The 21,983-nt window shown below is 42.9% G+C and overlaps 1 protein-coding gene across 1 annotated transcript in view; it reads left to right on the top strand.

Moving 5' to 3' along the window:
* Positions 1–21,983, top strand: part of POF1B (POF1B actin binding protein) — a 43,926-nt gene that overhangs the window by 7,769 nt on the left and 14,174 nt on the right. The window contains exons 2-7 of the mRNA XM_081180185.1: positions 9,943–10,023; positions 12,257–12,343; positions 14,745–14,924; positions 18,843–18,973; positions 19,567–19,594; positions 21,206–21,280. Of these exons, the coding sequence (XP_081036311.1) occupies positions 9,943–10,023; positions 12,257–12,343; positions 14,745–14,924; positions 18,843–18,973; positions 19,567–19,594; positions 21,206–21,280 (582 nt within the window). The remainder of the gene's footprint in view (positions 1–9,942; positions 10,024–12,256; positions 12,344–14,744; positions 14,925–18,842; positions 18,974–19,566; positions 19,595–21,205; positions 21,281–21,983) is intronic.

Raw genomic sequence — 21,983 nt, 5'->3', positions numbered from 1 at the left:
AGAAATAAGTCCCAATGTATTCACTGAGGTTTCCTTCCTAATATGTGTACTTAGAATCACAGCCTTCATTTATGAGTGTTTTTCCTATTTTGTAAGTTTTCCTTATTGATAGTACACACAATATTATTACTGGGGAGAGGGCTGTAGCTCAGTGCTAGAGCAGCTGCTTTGCATGTAGAAGGCTCTAGCTTCAATCCCTGGCATATTCAGATAGGGCTGCCTAAAACCCCGGAGAGCTGCTGCCAGTCCGTGTAGACAGTACTGAGCTCAATGGACCAATAGTCTGACTCAGTATTAGGCAGCTTCTGTGTTCCTAATTTATCTTATTATTGGTCCTAATATGCATTCTAAGGAAGCTTCCTATATTAATAACAATAATAGAATCTCATTGCAGCTACGCTTGTGACACCTCAGGACCAACCCAAAACATTTTGCTGTCTAGAGCAGAGAAGCAAATGGCACCAACCGTCCCCCCAGCTCAAGGTGTGTAGTGCCCAAGGCCAGGCAAATCATTTTCATGGCTGAGATGGAAAACCCACAAGTCCTCCTCTTGGGGAGTAAAAAATACAACAGCATTTCAAAGAACTAACAATTTGCTGCCTTTTCACGAGCCCCAGAAATCAGCTGCCTGAGGCAACTGTTATGTACTGAAGTTCTCACCCTGGGCCAGCAGGGGGAGACTGTAGGTAGTTTTCACTCAGGTCCACATATGCAAATAAGGAATTGAAAGTGATGTTCAGTGATTGGATAGTTACAGAATTGTTACTGTTGCTTTGTAGTGGAGCTCTATATAAGCAGGTTGGCTGAACCCTTCAGCCCTGTTCTGGGCCTATGAATAAACAAGAGCTGTTTGAAGAATTGCTGTGTCGTCTGATATGTTCACCCACAACTTAACAGTAACTATCTGACTCCATCTAATGGTAGGACCGGCCCTAATACATTGCATATAGACACTAGCTTGTGGCACAAAGCCAAAACTAACACTTATCGCTCTACCGGCTTTTGCCCTTAGTCTCCATGTGATGAGTGAAGTGTGTGCTTCTCATCTACCAGAACTCCAAAGCCCAGCCCATTCACAAGTATATGGCCCTTTGAAGGTTGCACAGAAGTTCAGTGCTGATGGCTGCAGTTCTTAAATGTTGGTTGGTCTGACCTTTTCTGTCTGAGCTCCTGGGCCTTATAATGTTTGCATGGCAAGGATAAATCAACTTTCTCAAGTGTTTGCAGAAGAATGCAAGAAAGAGAGATAAGGGGTGGGGGGTGGCAAAAAAGATGCCAACCCAACAACCAGAATCATAGAGTTGGAAGTTGCCACGTGGCTCATCTATCCCAACCCCTTTCAGTGCAGGAATATTTTGCCCAACATGGGGCTCAAACTGACAACTCTGAGATTAAGAGTCTCATGCTTTACTGACTAAGCTGTCCTGTCTGTCTGTCTTCTTTAGACCGCACTAGTAATAGTGCCTCTGGCCCTGCCCACAATTGATATGTGACCCTGGAAAGATGGAAAACTTGTCTCCCATCCCTGCCTTAACTGCCATCCCTCAGGATGGCAACCTGTTTGGACATCACTTTCTATCAATCCCCAATTGAAGGCATATTGCTATTGCCAGAAAAGATGGTTCATTTGATAGGTAACTCATAGAATGTTACCTGTCATCTGGGGAGGAACTGAATGCCATCAGCATTAACTGGCTCCTGAGTTTCCAGAAAGTGTACATGGTCTACTCGGGAGGAGAAGATTGGGAAGGAACGGCTAGAGGTGATTGCAGGTGAGGGATCTGCTCCATGAGTTGGCAACGTTATTCAGCCAGGTCACAATTGAAATGAAAGGAGTGGAATGTGAGTCTCAAAGCTCAGATATGTTGTCCAACTAGTATTGCCAGAAAAATCTCTCTTAAGAGCAGGGGAGGTCATCGGTTTGGAGTGTCCGTTCTACGTTGTCAGACTGCTACTTTCTTTACCGTTTTGAAGGCAGTCAGTGTACAACTATCTTTGGATTATGTCAGTTTCGAAAACAAGTTGGGGATCAGGTGCTCAGACGTTTGGAGCCAAGAAAACTATAATGCTAGGAAGAGAAAGGAAAGACTAGTTTTTTCAAAGACAGGGTTTTGTTTTGTTTTCCATGTGAGGGAGCATTTAGTACAAGGATGACCAGGACTGGCCAAATACATTTTGGCACCTGAGGCGTACCACAAAATGGTGCTGCCCTCCCTGCCAGAGAAGAAAGGATGTGTGAAGACCTACATCAGGAACAAAGGGGGTCTGTGGTCACCTCACCTTGCCTCATGAGTGGGCTGGCCAACATGGAGCCCTCCAGATCTTGATGGGCTACAGCCCCATGCTGGCTGGGGCTGATGGGAGTTGTAATCTAATGTCATGTGGAGGGTGCCAGGTTGTCTACCACTGATTTAATAATATAACCCTGCTCCTACCATGCGTCCTGAAGTGATGCAGTTCCAGAAGATTTGTATGTTTTACATGGGAATGAGCAAATTTGCCCCTTGGAAAACATAACTGTCTCACTGTTTGCCAAAACCCACAGTATATACTCAGCTGAATGTTTGCCATCTTCCCAGAATCCTGTAATAATTTTTTTGCATGAGAGAGAGAGAGAGAGAGACCCATGCTTGTTAGATACCTGCCCATTTTGAAACCTATTAAATTTGACCTTCGAACCATTTTTGAGTTTGGGTAGCATTGTTAGTTTTACATGGGTGGGCCTGCTCTAGGGTGTGCATGCTGCCTCCTTGGTTCTGCCTTGGTTTTTTGAACCTGCCATGTTGTTGATCCACCCCTCAGACCTAGGCTCCCATTAATACAAAAGAAATGATCCCAGCCACATGTGGAAAGGACATGGAAGGCAACGGGGCCACATGGGCTAGCACTGCCAACATGCCTCGTGAATGCACCTCCATTCCTTCAAATCGTGCCATTCAGACTCATTCAGGGTAACCCACAAGCTCCCCCTCATGGGCTGTTTCAGTGACGGGAGGTCATTAGAGAGTTAAACCAATGCATATTAATTCCCTAACATTCTTTGGGAGTGTTGCATTTCTTGGATGGAACAGCTGAGCCTGATGGAATCAGCTTTGTGAGAGAGGCTGCCTCTGCCTGCTCAGTTGTGATCTCTGCCTGTTAGGCAAACCTGTTAAACAGAACAGATGGGCTGCATTCTGCCATTTGCAGTCTGAGGGGTGGTGCAGCAGCCTGAGCAGGAATTGCCATCTTCCCAGCTGCCTAGAGAGTCTTGATTCCCTCACACTGCAGGGGCTTTCTTCAGTGGCTGTAGAGATTGTCTGGACAGGTAACTTCCTGGTTCGTTTGGAGGAGCCGTTTTCAATGGAGCCCAGTGACGGAAGCTGTACTGAGGCAGTACTGGGTGCTGAAAGTCTGTGCCCCCTAACCATTTTGTGCCTGGGGCACACTACACCACTGGCAGGGCAGGGGCAGGTCATCCTTTTGATTCCATGGGCCTGATCCTTATGGGGATTGGGCTTCCGGGCCAAATCTGAATGGTGCAAGGTGCTACTAAAAATAAATTTATTCCCCTTCATTTTAGCAGGGGGTTGAGATGCAAACCGCTCCTTTAATCATCCAGGAATGGGTCTGCCGGGAATCCTGCAGAACTGCTCAGATGGCTGCCCTGGGAACAGGCACACACAGTCAACGCAGGATTTAACCTCTCCCTCCTTCCCATTAGGTGACACCATCACAAGTAATGGCAGCTGATGGGCTGGGCAATATCTGGTTTTCAACATCACAATATATCACCATATATCACAATATCTGAAATAAGGCTGGAGCCATGTAAAGGTGAACCTGGTAATGTCCTGGCAACTGGTACTTATCGGTCTAACTCTAAAACCGATAAATTTTTACTTAACATATGGTTACAACTGTTCTGTTATAGTAGTACTTTACCAATAAATTTTTCTTTAAAATTAAATCTGTAGAAGTAATTAGTAGCATAGATATCAAAGGTTCTGTTGCAATTTGTACCGATTTGCTTCTCCTGCAGGAGGCAGAGGGAAGGATGTCTGACAATGACTGCTAACCGGTTCCCAAAGCTCTGTTTGGCGATATCTGCTGGGCGATATCTTAGTCAGCCTGCTGTAGTGATTTGTAGGTGTTTCATGTTGCTGCAGGAGGCAAGAAGAGCTGACTGAGGTGGAATTACGACCAAGGGCTGCACACACAGGAAGAAGCATCGGCTTCCTGGTTTTTCAAGTATTGCGATTTTTGAATACCACAGACAGGATATACCAAATTGGCCTTAAAATAAGCCACATTTTTTCCCCAAATTCCGACCATGAAAAGTTAAAGTGCGACTTCAATTTGTGACAAAAATTGGCTTTTATGATATTGCTGCTGAAACAGACATACAGTAAAACAGAACATTTGCCATTTACGGGTGTGAGTGCCTGCAGAATTTCTAGGGAGCGGCTTATATTCGGGTATTGTATTTTTTTCTCTTCCCACCCCCAATGAATTTTAAAGGCGCGGCTTATTTGCAGGTGCGGCTTATATTCGTGCCAATATGGTACGATAAATTGCAATATCATTTTTTAAAAAACGGTTATCACGATTTGATCTAAAACTCGATATCAGACAATGTATCAATTTATAGCACAGCCCCAGTGGCTGTGGTTGGGAGAAAATTGACATGTGGGTTGACTTGGTCTCGCTGATAGGTCAAGATTTGTTCCCAGCCTTTGTGGTAAGGCTAGAGAAATCTACACTGAGTAAACAGATAAGACTCCCCTTCTAATCTAATTTGGCCTTAAGTGATCTAACTTTTTCATAAATTCCGTTTGCAAAATTCTGATGGCCATTAGACATTTTCTGGTACAATCATATGTGGGACTCAGTCCCTCCTGTGAAATAGCTCTTAGCTGACTGGAATCAGGTTTGGCAAAATTGAAGCCTTTCTTACTTTGGGAAACTGGCAAGCATCTTCCTAGTTCAGAGAAACACCCCGCAGGGCTTCTTAAGTATCTTATTCTCTACAGGATTTGGAAACCCATCCTTATAAATCTCCAAAGATTAGACTTTGATTCAACTTTAATATCTTCTTTCATTCCCCGCAACCAATATGAGCTTGTGGGCTGATACGAGACGGGTTCAATAATTTTTGCAGCTTACTCTGCTTAAGCTGAGAAGCTTAAAAGTATGACTTCTTTATTTCCCAGGCCCCTGAGGCTACAGGGCGCTGTCTGGGCAAGTTTATGAGGATCTGCTGAAAACTGTTTGCTGTTGTTTGAGAATATGAATGAAATGTTTATTATTATTATTATTATTATTATTATTATTATTATTATTATTATTATATACCTGAGTACATGCTGTGTACACACCATACATTTAAAGGACATGGCTACCCCTAAAGAATTTGGGAACTGTAGTTTGCACCTAACAGAGCTATGATCCTCAGCATCCTTAAACTACAGTTCCCAGGATTCTTTTGGAGAATTGGCCACAGTTTGAATTTAATATGATGACTGACACCTAATTTGGCCAGTGGGGCAGTTTAGAGCAGTGGACTGGAGAACTGGGTCGTGCTTCCACTTAATCTTTTAGCCCCTCCAGAAGTCCTTTTTCGTGTGTCCTCATGATGCTTTGTATCAAGGCGGTTATGGGCACTCCTGCTTTCAAGACTCTTTGCACCTGCAGAAGTTTGGGGGTGGGTATACTGTGTTGGTTCCTACCAGTGTATGTCCCGTGAATTGCTCCTGAAATCCTGTAACTTTTAATACCACAAATGAGGGCTGTTGTTGTTTTGTCCTGGGCTGCTGTTGTGCCATAGTGCAAGGGTCCTGCTCTAGATGCAGTAATGTTGGGGGACCATCATAGAACAACTACAGTGGTGCCTCGCAAGACGAAAATAATTCGTTCCGCGAGTCTTTTCGTCTTGCGATGTTTTTCGTCTTGCGAAGCACGGTCCGTCGCAACTGTGCCTCTTCAAGCGGCTTTAAAGAAAAAGCGCAAGATGTTTTCGTCTTGCGAAGCAAGCCCATAGGGAAATTTGTCTAGCGAAGCAATGCAAAACCGAAAAACCCTTTCGTCTAACGAGTTTTTCGTCTTGCGAGGCATTCGTCTTGCGGGGCACCACTGTAATAAAGCAGAATGATGTGTGGACAGTCCGGTACAAACCCATTACTAATGCACTATGGTTGTGCTAGTGCCATGTTGCAGAATATACCCGAAAAAGTAAAACACAAAAAATTAAGTCAGTTATAAGGAGGAGGTGGCCAGACTGGTTCTTTGAGTCTGGTGGTGGGAAAACTGTAGACTCCCATCATCCCTGGCCATTGACCATCCCAACTGGGGCTGTTGGGAGTTGTAGTCAAACAACTTCCGGAGGGCTGGGCTGTAACTCCCATCTTCTCAGACCATTGGCCCTTCTGGTTGGAGCTGGTGGCCGCTGGAATTTAGCATCATCTGGGGGGCCCGCAGGTCCCCACCCCTTCTGAAGCCCCTTAAGGAACATTGGCAGAAGTGGAAGGCAGCTGGTCAAAGTCAGGGTTTGGTCCATTCTTTGTTGCCACCTGTCTGTCCCCGATAGCATACATCTTGTAATTTATAACGGCTAAAGCAATTGCAATTACAGATCACCTGCAACTTACGCGTGTTTAACATGTGCAATTTCAGCTTTACGCAGTTTGCTTACCAGGCTCTGGGAGGCTCTCATGAGATCTTAGATGGCCCCGCAAATTCTCACAAAAGAACCTCCAAGAGCCGAGAAGGCAAAGCTCTCTGCCTTGCGTTAAAATTGCTCGCACTGGGGTGGTTCAAAAGGGGTGATTTGAGTATACACACTTTTGCATATGGGCGTCATCCCTGGAAAGTAACACCTGCACAAGGTGCAAGTTACCTGTATATCATTTAATAATAATAATAATAATAATAATAATAATAATAATAATAATAATAATAACAATAATAATAATAATAATAATATAATTTATTATTTGTACCCCGCCCATCTGGCTGGGTTTCCACAGCCACTCTGGGCGGCTTCCACAGAAACCAAAAATACACTAAAATATCACACATTAAAAACTTCCCTGAATGTCAGGTAGTTGTTTATCGCTTTGACATCTGATGGGAGGGTGTTCCACAAGGTGGGCGCCACTACCGAGAAGGCCCTCTGCCTGGTTCCCTGTAGCTTGCTTCTCGCAATGAGGGAACCGCCAGAAGGCCCTCGGCACTGGACCTCAGCGTCCAGGCAGAACGATGGGGGTGAAGACGCTCCTTCAGGTATACTGGGCCTATTTAAACAACATAGTGTTTCTTGGAAGAGTCTTAAGCAAAAGACAGGCCTCTGCCCTGATAATTTAGGTTTTAGATTCTGGGCACTGAAGAGAGAGATGAGAAAAGGTGAAGGGGCATAGCTCAGTTGTGGAATATCTACTTTGCAGGAAGGAGTTTACAGGTTCAATCCCAGGCGTCTCCAGGTGGGGATGGGAGCGAACCCTGCCTTGAAACTCTGGAGAGCAACGGTTCTGAGCAGAGGTCTTTCACATCTCCTGTGACTCGGTCCTTTGAATGGGAGAAGCCAAGGACTGAACAAGCGACCTCCTGCACTACAAGCTTGTGTGCTACCATTGAGCTTGGAGGCACTGTCAACAAAGTTCCTGCACCCAACTTTAGCTTACTTCACTTAATGCAAACTTTTATCATCATAACTGGAAGAACTGTGGGAGGCAGAGAGAGAGGGAGGGAGACAGACATCTTTGTACCTCTGTGGCAAGTCAGCAACACTCCTACCTTTGAGGTTTTCTAATTTATAATAATTGGCATTTAGTTAAGATCCTTTTCTGCAGCGAATTATTGTTCTGACTCATTTGTTATAGGAGGCAGCTTGGAAAGTTGCTCCAGGCTCTTTGCACAGTGTGTGTGTGTGTGTGTGTGTGTGTGTGTGCGCGCGCGCGCGCGCGCACGCGCTTGAGAGAGATGCACATATTCTGTGCATGAGATCAGTTGACCTACTTTGAAATGGCTGTTATCTAATAAGGGACCATGCCTTCTTGCAAAATATATATGCAACAAACAGGGTCCTTGCTTTTAAACAATAGTTTGATGGTTGGAATGAGTCGTAGCAGCATAAAGAATATCAAATTTAATTTGGGGGCATGATCCAGCCAACGTTAAGCAATGGAGAAGCATCACAGAACGAATTAAAACCAGGCAGGGGGGGGGATCCACCATTATTGCACTATTATTGTATCAAGAACACAGAATCATAGAGTTGGAAGGGGATCCAAGGGTCATCTAGTCCAACCCCTGAAATCCAGGAATCTCAACATGTGTGTTGCAGAATATACCCACAACCGTGGCCTTATCAGCCCCGTTCTCTAACCAACTGAGCTATCCAGCAAGGCTTGGAGGGGCCCCAAAGCTGCCCTCAATAGGTTTATCAGTTTGCATAAGGAATGCAACTCCTACTTTCTGGTTGTGTCAACTTATTTTCATCACTGAATTTGCAAACTGATTTCTGTACATAGGCAAGAAATGTATTGCAGGGTAATGCTCTTTTTACAACAGTACCTTTAAGCAGCAATCCTTTCTACCAGAAGTAGGGGGAATATGTCAAATCCACACATTCCCACCCAAACAATGTGAGAGCCGAAGTATACCCATCCTTAGAAATCTGCACATACCCAAATTTTGTGATGCAGTTCTTCCAACTAAGCAATTTTTACAAAAGGGATATTTTAGGGGAAAGTGTGCTTAACAAATATATTAGCGGAAATATCATGACAAAATGCATTATATTAGCAACAACAACAAAAAATGCTTGCAAAAATTACTCAAAACTGTGTGACACATAAAATTGTTTATTACAAGACGTTTGCACTAAAATCCTGGTGAATTTTCAGGAGGTTTTTTTTTAATGCAAATTGCTGTAGAAAGATGAAGAAATGAATTTAATATTGGAACAATGAGAAACAGACAAACGAAATTGACAGCACCTTCAATCCCTAACCAGGAATACCCAACATGGTGCTATTGATATGCTTTTGTTACTTATTTCGTATATTTATATACCACTTAATTTTTAAAACAGTCTTAAGCAGTTTACAAAATGACAAATGCAATGTAGTGGTGCCTCAGGTTACGAACTTAATTCATTCCGGAGGTCCGTTCTTAACCCAAAACCGTTCTTAGCCTGAGGCGTGCTTTCCCTAATGGGGCCTCCCGCTGCCGCCGCTGCGCGATTTCCATTCTCATCCTGGAGTGAAGTTCTCAACCTGAGGTACTACTTCCGGGTTTGCGGAGTTTGTAACCCGAAGTGTTTGTAACCCAAGGTACCACTGTATGTTTGTTTGAATTGTATATATAAAGACATTGAGAAACTACAATATAAATACAGTGCAGTACAAAATTAAATGATAACAAAGTAATAAAACAATGCTCTCTTGAAAAGCAAAGCAAAATTAATTTTGAAAACAACTTTAGAATCAAGGGCCCTTTCCTTCCGCTGTCTTTCTTTTGAACACAGTTGGAGCCTCCCTCCTCCCTGGCCGGGAGGGAGGGAGGGAGAGGAGCTGCTTCCTTTGAAACCCGGGAAATTTAAGGGACATCATCAATCCGGGACAGCAGTGGGAAACAGCGCTGGGATAAGGGAGTTTCCCGCCAAATAAGGGACGGTTGACAGCTATGGGCTGGAAAGGGGTTAATTTAACCTCCAGTTTGCTAGTAAAACTGAATTGCTGTGTCGTGAAATGATGCATGTCTAAAAAGTGTGTCACCAGCATGAAACATTTGGAAAGCACTGGTCTAAATGGATATGCATAGGCATAGTGCTGTTGACCAACTGCTAAGTAGTCATCTGCTTGCTTGGTTTCAAGGAAAGGCATTGAGGATTCCACTCCCCTTGGAGGAGTTCTATTTTACTGCACAGCCATATTAAATGTTTACCTTCTCTCTTCCCTACAGGAAGTCCAATCTCCGTCCTTGAAATTGTCTCCTTATTCCCAAGGCAGTGTCCGGAGGGTTATATTGGAGAATCCTGGCCAGGTAAGAAAACTTTGTTGCTTTCATAATGGTTAGGTAAGGTAAAGGGACCCCTGACCATTACGTCCAGTCGTGGCTGACTCTGGGGTTGGGGTGCTCATCTCGTTTTATTGGCCGAGGGATCCAGCGTACAGCCATTTACCTTCCCACTGGAGTGGTACCTATTTATCTACTTGCACTTTGATGTGCTTTCAAACTGCTAGGTTGGCAGGAGCAGGGACTGAGCAACGGGAGCTCATTCCATCGTGGGGATTTGAACTGCTGACCTTCTGATTGGCAAGTCCTAGGCTCTGTGGTTTAACCCACAGCGCCTATTTTCCAAAAGCTGGGTCCAAGCTGTTATTGGGGTTTGGCAAGGTTTGATATACTTTTGCAAAATTTAATACTTTTATTACAGGGCAGAGTCACTGTTTGTAAACCCTCAGACAGGTTCATTCAAACCCTTATATTCCCTTTCCCTTTCAGCTTTTTCCTTTTGTGCCAGTAGCAGTGAATTCAGGCTCACTAACAGAGGGATTTAGGATTCCCTCAAAACAATCTGAAATCTGAAAATTTGTCACTGCCTTGATTTAATCTGAGATCTCATTTAGCACGTCATATTTATTAGTAAAATAAAATGAAAAAAGAAAACAACCACGACACATTAACATTTATGTGCTATATACGTTTTTCAAATAGTCAAAAGTGGTTGAACTGAAAATTTTGATTAAAAAGCAATCAACAAGGCACACTTTGCAGAACATTCCTATGCATGTTTACTCAGAAATAAATTCCATTGTGTCCAGAAGGGCTTCTTCTTAGGAAAGTATGTCTAGGATTGCAATCTAAGTCCTAACTCCAGTTTCCTGGGAGTAAACTCCATTCAATTCAATGGGAATTACTTCTGAATAGACATAGTTAGGCTTGCATCCTTAAAAAGCAGTGCAAAGAAACCCAGGCTTTACTTGGAAGTTATTTCATTGAAATAACTTGTAAACATTTTTTTAAAAAATGTTTATTAAATAAAGCTTTCTACACTGATATTTAGCTACTAAAGCTCCTAGGGAATTCAATAGCAAACAAAACAGTCCTCAAATTTTCAGTCACAACAGGAAAGGGGGAAAAGATGAGGAGAAATCAAAAGAAGGAAACTCAGGCATCAGTGCGTAAAGTTATCAAGTTCTTATGATGACCAGCTTGAAAATAAGCTGTTCAGAGAGAGGAAGGCCCGATATTGTTTTCTTAACTTTTTATTCTGTAGCCTGATGGAATAGCTGCGGCTAGATGACAGTTGAGGGGATTTCAAATGAAGCTGAGCCCTCAAGTGAACTGAGGGTGTGGACCCTGCTTCCCATCTCTCCCTTCACTTCAGCCTTATTGAATGGATACTACTAGGTGGCAGTTAAGGGAGAGGAGGAGCCAAATGCTAACTAAATTCGTAGCAGAACCAATGAAGTGGATCTTGCTTCTCTCTCTCTCAGCCAGATGGAATGTTTTAAATTGAGGAGGAGATCCTCAGGCCTGTAGCCCATATCTTACCCTCAGTACTCTCCTGAGGCCACACCCCTCACCACCAATGCCCCTTGCTTGTCTGAACAGAGGATGAAGAGTAGAAAGAGGCTTTGTGTACATATAGAACTTCCTGGCTCTTGTGTGGGTGAAATGGAACCTAAAGAGAAGAGTCATATCCATTGTTCTGCCTACTTTTCCCTCTGGTGCCTCCCACTGCTAGAAGGTGGCCCCCCCCCCCAAAGACTTCCTGTAGCCTTGGACCTGGTTTTAAGTCATGGCAACTCACTTTCTGTTATTTTGCTTTTTAAGAAAGCTGAAGCTGCTAAAAATTCCTCCAAGCCTTATTATTTTTTGCCTGCCTAGAGAGCTGTGTACATAAATATATGTGCTCCCTAGGGATAGTCTCATGAGAAAAAAGTTAATTACAACTTTGATTTTTGTTTTTCTCCTAATCGCCCAATTTAACTGTTGTTGTATCTCTTCATTATGTTACCAGTTAATTTTATGAAACAATGCATTTCTTAAAAATGATGAATTCCCCCACTCCCGCTGAAAAAAACAAACCCCAGCGTCAGGAAACGGTCCAGAGGGGGAAATGTTCCGCACAATATCGCTGTACTCCAACTTAACATCTCCATCTGGAACTCAAATAGAGACAGCCCCTTTTATTTCCTAGTTGCTGATGATGATTTGAATCACACAAGTGCTGTTATGCAAATGTGTAATGGTTGTTTTATATTTGCAGGAGCCCCTGTCTCCACTTCTGAGAGATGGAAATAAGGTGATATACGAAAAGACAATAAGAAAATATGAACTGCTAAATCCAGATCAGGTAAGTGTCCCTAGCTTTTAAGAGGAACCCTCACCAGAAAACCCCCAAACTCATAACATTTAAAAGTAGTTTTCTCAGATCTAAAGATTGCTGTCAGGAGCCAATAAGAACAGAGCTAAGTTTAAGTTGTCTGAATCCCTAAATAGATCTGCTACCCTCTCCCCTTTCACCATTGTTTGATCTTCTGGACACAAAGAAGCACCTGTTTCTTTTCAGACTTTTCAGTCCTGCCTTTGCAATGAACACTGTCCCTGCGACAGATGAATGGAAACCTTTTTAAAAGACTGAATGGATAGTATTGTTTTTGAAATCCCCATTTCCCCCAGGAGTATAATGTTCCAGGGAAATACTTTTTCGGAGTTTGTTTCCTTGTGGGGAAAAGGGTACTGGAGGTGTATTTTGAATATCTATCTATTTCCACATATGCAAGTTGAGAAGGGAAGTGTAGATGGACCATTCTAACCTTGAAAGAAATATAAGTCACCCTACAAAGGCAATACATATGTCCTAGGGATTCCCCAAAGGCGATGGCTTTTCAGCTAGCTGCAAAATCTCAGGTCAGGAAGGTAGGTAGGCAGGTAGGTAGGCAAAGTTTGAAGGAACAGGTTGGGATGTAGACCTAGGCACAGAAACAAGCCTAGAGACCTAAACCAGTAGTCTCAGCATTTGAGCTTGGATTTATCAGCAGCCTTGCTTAATAGTTCCAGTAGGCAAGGAAGCAGCAACTGGTCAGAGCTAGGGTACTAAAATAGCTTTCTTCAGCCTGGTGCACTCCAGATGTTTTGGATAATAATTCTCATCATCCCCAGCCAGTGCATCCATGCTGGCTGAGACTGATTGGAGTTGTAGTACAAAATATTTGGAGGGCACCAGGTTGGCAAAGGCTGCATTAAAACAAAACTGGCCAAGAAGATACAGCCAGTAAGAACTAATCACCAGCTTTTGAACTAGAAGTAGAGTCTTGAATTCCTAGCTTGACAGCACCAAATGTTTAATGAAGCCTACTACAGAGCAGAGAAAATGTTTGCAATCTGGGATGACCACATTAGAGTCTTCAGAGTCTGTATGTTGACCAGGAACCTACATGTATTTGGCTGCAGCACCAATCTGGCCAAAAGCCAGAAGCAAGAGAGCAAGAAAATTTGGTCTCAACTAGTGTTTTCACAACAGAGGCAACCTGAAGACTGACATCAAAGATGACAGTGGTGGATATTTTCCAACCCTCCCCCTAGCTCAGCTAATCTGACTCCACATCTTAAAGATTATGATGCCTACAAAGTGATTGAGTTCCAGGTTGCTTAAGCAAGCATGCAGCTGCATCATCTTGACGCCCCCATAGAACTCCTCCTGAGCTGAATCTGCAAAACTCAGGTCAGGCAGGTACATGGTGTTCCATGGGGAAAATGAGGATGGAGACCTAGCCCTAGAGACCAGCGTGGAGACCCAACACCCTGTGGAGGAAGGCATGTCCTCTAAGGACCTGTCAACACCAGAAGTTCTAGGCCATTTTTAAACTTGTTTTAAGGATGCAATCTGATGCATGCTCTACCTGAGCATAAGACCCAGTGTACATAGTGTGTGAGTAAATGTGCACAGGATTATGCTTCAGGAGTCTTGACTCTCAATCAAGGAACTCTAGAACAAAGACTTCTCTAGCAAAGCATTGTCAGTGTCATGCTCTAATTTTCAAAGGTCATCTGAAGAAGCTATAATGGAGATACAAGATTAAGATAATGGGGAAAAGGGGAGGGAGAAAAATGGGGGAATTAAGGATGATATGTTTTCAGATAATATGTTTTGTTTAAATTCCTAATAAATTTTTTATTAAAAAAAAAGATAATGGAAAAAAGCTCTCATGTTGGATTCCTTACAAACCTGTTTAAACTTGAAGTGTGGGTGTATCAAATGAAGCACATTTGGCTACTCAGAAGCATTTAAATAACTAGTGGTGGTGTTTCAAATAATGTACTAAGGTGCAAAAATGCAAATACTAGGGCAAAGAGTGCCTATAAATGCATATATACAAACACACATATACATATCCAATATAGAATATAGAAAATGGAATATGGAATATAGAATGTGTGTGTGTAAGTGTAAACATTATATAATATATACAAATATATACAAAATGTATAGATACAAAATATACAAAGATGCATTGTATTAGGGAAAATTGCTTTGCAAAAAAAGTGTATATTAGACAAAAATGTGCACTATAATGTTGGCGAATCTTCACGAGGACTTTATGAAACATTGCAAACTGATGTGGAAATGTGGAGAACTGAGACAACAGAAACAAATTGAAATTGACAGGTTCGCCCACCACTAGTTATGACTGGGAAGGGTTTGAGTGCAATGCCTCAGTTCTGAATGAATTCTGTTTCTTTTAATGAAAAAGCAATACCAATATGGCCTCCAGTCTGACCAGTGCCAAGTTAGCCAACCAGTGGAACATGTCCAAGTGGTCCAGCAGTGCCAGCAAACCCAGACGGGCAATTGCTATGACGTAAGTCCCATCTGTGTCAATGATTTCGGAAGTGGGAATGTGAAGAAGGTCACCCTTCAGACCTGCGAACCGGTAAGAATGGCGCCTCTTTAGAATAGACTTCTGGTTCCCACAAATGTTTCTGCTTGTTTCTTTTTGACTTGAGTCTTCTGAAGCCGCAACGTGGCTTGATGATAACCAGACGGAGACTAGTGTGGGAAGCTCTGAGAAGTGGCTGTACGGAAAATCCCACCGCAATGAAGCTTACAGTGCTTAGGCCTGGTCTTTAGATATAGTGGTGTTTGCTGAGAAATACATAAAGATGTGTATTGTTGGTTTGCCTGCTTTTTATTTTCTATCCTGGGACCCCGTGCAAGCATAGTTTATTCTTAAATAGAGAATAAAAGATGTGAATAAAAAACTCTGGGCCTGACAATTATACACCATGACTATATTGTCTAACAATACGCAATGATGGAAGAGCAGTTTTGTTGTCATGTTTTAACATTTTACCCTCCAAGGTACTAGATGGGAGATTTTTTGAAGTTCCCCCCAAGGGCAGATGCTATCCTTGTAATCATTTAGCACCTGGGGGTGATGGGGGTTGTACTCCAACAACATCTGGAGAGCACCAGGTTGGTGAAGACTGTTTTGGAGCTTGAAACAGTCTCCTGTTGTTGTTTTTTTTTTGGGGGGGGGGAGATTGGAGAACAGTTTCCAGGCTAATATTTAGGAGATCCTACCGAGTATTTTCCTTGTGAGGATTTGTGTGTGTTTAATAATTCCATTGCCGAATAGGTGGCAATATAACTGAATGTTGTAATATATCTTAGACCTGCTGTAAGGGGTTCAGGAGCAGAGGCGAGGGCAAGGGAGGAAACAGAGAGCGAGGGGGAGGAGTCCGAAGAGAAAATGAGTGATGACGACGACCCGAGATCTCCGAGTCTTTCCAGTGAATCAGAAGATTCACAGAAAGGAGCGCCAGTGGCCAGAGCAAGGGGGGAGCCTAGGGGGACACCCCAGGAAGAAGGGTCCAGAGGGGGCTCAGAGGGCAGCAGTTGGAAATCGGGGCAAGCGTCACCAACAGAGCGCAGTGGAGAGGAAGGGCGCCAGGTATCGAGCTCTGGCAGCTCGCAGCAGGGGGGAGGGCATGAGTCAGGAGTGGCCACACCTCCATCGGGGAGCGAAGAAACGGTTAAGCGGAAAGTGGAAGGTTGGGCGCGCACGCCAAGTTCAAATGCACAGGAAGGTGGCGCAGTAAGCAGCCCGGAAAGGGAGCCAGGTCCTAAAGCCCGACGCAAGGAGACAGAAGGGTCCGGGGGGTCCGCGTCAGAAGAGTCCAGGAAGGAAGAGACCGCGGGGGGCAGAGGGACCCAGAGAAGAACGGTCAGGCGGAAAAGGTGGAGTAAGGCTAGGGTATTAAGCTGGTGTACAGGGGGCGGAGACTCAGACGGAGCTTCGCCGGTCTAACCCATAAGACGTAGAGCTGCACGCAGCAGCTTGAGAATGGAAACTGTAACTCAATAAAGACTTTTATAAAGTGAACGCTGGCTAGCGTGATCCTCTGTGAGCTAGGATCTGGAAGCAGCTCTGACACCTGCTATGATTGTTAACTCTTAGCGTCTCACTTTTGTTCTTCTGAGGTTGCATTTAGAAATACAGTTGGGACTTCCAATGAAATGTTGCAGTATAGAATTCTGTCCAGCATTCTGTCCAGCAGATGCTCCCTCGCAAGATGTTCCAATCCACCCCCACCCCACCCCATCCCCAGCTGAGCTAGCATTCTATAGCTGCTGAGCACACTCAGTCAATATTGGGTGGTGGATAGGAGGAAGCAAATTACTATTTCGGCAAACCTTGGGACCAGCGTTTGAAATTCGCCTGGTGACAAGTGCATTTTGCATCTGCTATAGGCCACTTGCAACCAAGTGAAGATGTCTGGATGTCTCCTTTAAAAAAAATAAAATAAAATTTATTCAAAATTAAAACAAGACATATTATCCAAAAACATATCATCCTTGTCCCCCCCCCCCATTTTTCTTCCCTCCCTCCCTCCCTCCCACACAAAAGCCCCCCGCCCCCGCCCCCCGACTTCCCTCAGTTCCAGTCTTTGGTTTCTCTGAGACTGCTGTTTTCTGCATGTTACAAAGTTGTATAGATCCTCAAACTATTTAGCTGATTATTATCAACAAAAAGTTTGTGAATGTTTATTCAAAATCTGCCAAGGAGGGATGTCTCCACCATCTGGAGGTACATGCCTGGGGATCCTTGGATCGTGACTGTTTTCACACGCTAGCAACAACACATCCTGTAGTATTCTATCAGTTAAATTTTATCTATACAATCAGAATGAATTTCAGGAACCAAAAAGTCATATTGAAAAATATGGCTTTCGAACCTTTTGGCCCCAAAATTGCAACTAGGCGACTGTAACCCTGGTTTAAGGAGCCATTTTGCACCTGGCTTATATATGAGACTTTCTGAAACTGCTTGGGATTCTTCTGAGCCTGCTAATAACCTCCTCTCTTGCATGGGTAGTGTGTGTGGGGGGGGTGTTGTGCGGTGTTTTTTGTGTGTGTTTTTTTGCTACATAAAGATCCACATTTGCTATTAGCATCTAGGATAAAAGCTGGATCTCGTTTTCTCAACCATTTTGCTTACGGTTGCAACATGAGTAATGTGCAGCTGGGTAGCACAGGACCACTCTTGCTCTGAGCTTCTGTGGTGATGGTATTGGGAACTAGAGTAAAAATGTGTGTTCATTTGCCTCCAGCAAAAGGCAGGCAATTTTGCAAGTACCTTAGCAGAAAAGTGCTGTTAGCCACAGAATTATGAAACCAAACGTACTAAGGTGGAGCGCTTGTGGGCAAAGAGGAGAAGACTGGATTCTAATAACATGAATTAAATACAGGACATGCCAACAGGCCTTAGGCCCCCCAGGAGGTCAAATGCACATTGTGGGAACAGCTGGAATTGAAGCTGGTGGCTTTCCTAAGCCTATACTGCTGCTTTTATTCTGGTGTGTCTGGGGGGTGGGAGAGAAGAAATGGAGTCTAATAAGGATGAATCATTTTCGTCTGTTTTGTCTCCTCTCTCTCACACAAAGTTTTTAGCTGACTAGGCTTGTTTCAATGAGCCCCTGAGGGTTCTAGCTATAGTTCTTTACTTTTGCATCTTCTCTTCACCTTTCCTCCACAAAGTTGGAGCTCCCATCCCCTGAGAGTAGGATTTGATTTTATGATTTAAAATTTCTTATAGCTCACCTTCCAGGGTACACTGCCCTGACAAGGCACACAAAAAAATAAATAAAACACATTAAAAATATAAACAACAGCCCATGAATACAGCAAATAAAATATTTAACCATTAGTTTTAAGCTAGCAGCAGCTAAAGAATATTAGACATAGGGCATTAAGCAAAAGCAAGCTGGAATCAGCATGCATGGAAAGTTCTTAGGTGTGATGAGCCTTTATGTACTTCCCAGGGGAGGTGTTCCAGAAATGTGGGGCCACCACTGAGAAGACCCCATTCCAGACACCAATCCTAAGGGTTTCACCAGCAGACCAGAGAGCAAACCTTGGGTGCTGATTTTAAGAACAGGGCAGGCTCATATGATTGCAGGCAATAATTAGTCATAATGATTTTAAAGTGCATGTGGGTCCTTTTCATCTCTAGCAAAGTTCCTCTTTCCAGTTTGCTCATGCACATTTTTCATTGGCTGTGGTGGTCGCATGCACTGTATTGCTTCAGACTGCCATTTCTATTGTGTTTCCGGTACTTAATTGAATATCTTCTTTTCCGAACAAGACTCTTTAAATGGAGATTCTTATACAGTCTGGGTGTCTGTACTGAAATTGAAATTGTTTTTAAGTATATTTTAATTGTTGACATTTTTCTCTTAATCACATTGGGATGCTGTTGTTTTAAAGAACGGTTGCAAATGCCCCAAATCATTTATCACATTCATGGGCAAAGCAGACCGTAAAGTGGTCTTTTATTGTCTCCCACCAGGTGAAATGTGTTTATGAAGTAAATGATCAGTTGGACTCTCGGTTCTTTGGCGAGCTCCTGGCAGAACTGCACCGCAAGAGCAGCGAACTCTATAGCTGTTTACTCCAGCATATTGAGAAGCTAGGTGGAAGGTAACTTTGTACCTACCCCTATTTCTGGTGCTCTGAGAATCTTAGGAATGTTAGTCAGAGTTTTATAGATGGAAGGAGGGATGGTCAGTTCAGCTGCATTCTGCAACTCCATTCTGCTTGTGAGTAATTAACCATTTGATTGCCTGTTTTTTGAGAAACTCTGTGAATTTAGAAAGCAGGAGGTCACAAATTCTGATTTGAATATGAGTCTCCCCAGTTCTGCAACCAGTCACATAATCCAAGTTTCATGATTGGAGCATGTTGTGAAAATTTTGTTTGATTGAATACATGTCAATCATTATGGAGCCCTTCTGCAAATAGGCACAGTTAATGAATAGTTGGACTGTGTGCATGTGTGTGTGTATTTTGAATGGTGTGTGTTTCTTGTTTATAAATGTATGCATTTTGTCTGCTTCTGTCTGCATTTGCAGCTATAGGAACGAAAAGGTTATATTTAAGAATGAAAGCTTACCTCTTACCTGAATCACCCAAGAGGACTTTAAAGAAATGTTGAAAACTTTACACAGCTGGCTAATGAAAATTATGTGCATTTGGAAATACTCTGTGCTAATGATGTCCTGTTTTTCTTACAGGAGATATGAAATCGACTCTCTGAATCAAGTAAGTACTCTTAAAGATTTTTAGTATCCTCCATCAATGGTCCATGGCTGCAGTCCCGTGAATCTCACAACAAATATCCCGCATTTGTACAGACATTACCTAACTATGGTTAGCTACCTTACACCTGGTCAAGAACCCAAATATAAGTGAAACCAGCGTTTTTGATTGCTTGAATTAAGCCCTAGCTTGTGGAGGGATGTGTGGAGACACATATAATAGTAATACCTACTTGCCAAATTGCAAGCAGAAAGGCTGAAGAGGTAGGGAAAGTGCCTTAGCCATGGTTTCTTAACACAAACCATGGAAAGCAAACCTGTTTCTCACACTGGTTTGTGATCAGTCATTGAACCATGGTTAGGTATTCAAACTAATGCTTCTTTAAATGATTAAGAAATCATAGGTAGGTTATATATTCTATAACATATTCCTATCATAATCCCACTTTATCAAAATGATGGGCAAAAACTATTTCCACACTGAGCAGATTGAGTGTGCAAAAGATTTAGTGGTCGCCATGCTCTTAACAAGTTGTAGATAATGAGCTTGCCAAAAGTATACAGGCTGTGTCCTCCTTTGCATGCTAGGCCTGTTACCAAACATTTTGCAGGAAGGCTGCTGTAAAGTTGATGAATACTTTAATTGCTTAAGTCCATCAGTTGCTGAAAACTTGTGACATTTTCTTCTTTGCTTGGTTGAAGAAAAAGGCTATACAAGTTCTTCACAAGGAACTCCTCTTTTCAGTACAATCCCTAAGTGTGCACTTCACTAATTACTGAGATGCAAGCTCTCTAATGAGGGTGAACCACAAGGTCCCTTGATGCCTCAGAGATACTGCACTTTCCAGTCCTCACAGCCCTTTTCCCAGAAGAAGCTAATTGTGTTGGGTGGAGCTGCTTCAGTAGTGTCATGGCAGGCGGATTGCTGTTGCCTACTGGGAGGTACAAGGGTGTGGGGAGGTCAGCTAATGCAGATGCACCAGCAAGAGCACTATATTGGTTCTGCCAGGGTGCTTGCACCATGCTGCCCTGTCTCTCTCCCTCCTAGCAAGCAACAGTGACTAACCTGCCAGAGAGTTAGCATAGTGGTTCTGCCCCACCTGGCATTTACAGTGGTGCCTCGCAAGACGAAAAGAATCTGTTCTGTGATTTTCTTCGTCTAGCGGTTTTTTCGTCTTGCGAAGCAAGCCCATTGACGGATTAGCGGATTAGCGGCTTTTAGCGGCTTATCTGCTGATCGGATCAGCTGATAAGCGGCTTAGCGGCTTAGAAAAAGGGGGAGAGGGGAAAAAACCAGCAGGAACTCGCAAGACATTGTCGTCTTGCGAAGCAAGCCCATAGGAAATTCATTTTGCGAAGCACCTCCAAAACGGAAAACTCTTTCGTCTAGCGAGTTTTCCGTCTTGCGAGGCATTCATCTTGCGGGGCACCACTGTAACTCTGCCATTCTGTTGCCATTCTGCTTTCTCTGTCTTTCAGTTGCTCATAATATTTTGTGCTTGTTCCATTATTATTATTATTATTATTATTATTATTATTATTATTGCTATCAATAGATGAGAACCAGGTCTAATACTCACTCTGTCTTTTTTGTCTCTTGTTTCTAAATTAATAGACGGAAGATATTGAGAGTTTGATTCCTAAAGGGATTTCTGAATCAACAAAGCAACAAATCCGTTATCTCCTGGAGGTAGGGCATTTCGTATGTGGGCGTGAGGTGGAAAGTAATCTGCAAAAACTAAAAGGGAATGTTTGCCTTGCTTTGTGTTATGAAAACACTTTTTAAAAAATACCATCGTTCTCATTTGCAACGACTTGTCTGAACAAATCAACAGATTCCATTGTGGATGCTGATCCATGCTTTACATGTGTGATTTGAAAATGCCAGGTTTCTCCCTAGTCTTATTTTGTATTCTTTATTTTAACTTCTAAGCATACAACAATCAGAACATATTTTTAAACAAGCAACAGCGAACTCTGGACAAATTTAAAATTATAATCAGGAATTAGATATTGGCTAGAAAGAACTCTTTCATGCATGCATATGTGCATATAATAGCAGGAAGAACACTATATCTTTAGGGAGGGGTGTCGGGATTACAAGCCCGTATAAATTCTATAAATCAAACCAATTCGCAACAAAAGTGTAAATAAAATAAAAATCAGCAAGGGGGAGGTCTTACCTACTTTGAATTTTAGGGATGTACACCAGCTAGAGCTGGGGGAGAAATTCACTCTAATTCACAGTATCCAAAACAATATGAGGACCAAAACACAGCTATTCTTTCCAATTTGCAGTTCTTCAAATTTTGCAACACAGTTGTCTAGTCAGGTGCCAAGCACAAAAATGCATATACTAGGATAACGTGTGCATAGACATGCATGTATAAGTG

This window comes from Podarcis bocagei, assembly GCF_964188305.1.
Source record: "Podarcis bocagei genome assembly, chromosome: Z".
NCBI lineage: Eukaryota > Metazoa > Chordata > Lepidosauria > Squamata > Lacertidae > Podarcis > Podarcis bocagei.
The sequence above is the reverse complement of the archived record's forward strand: the minus strand, read 5'-3'. Positions and strand labels throughout refer to the sequence as shown.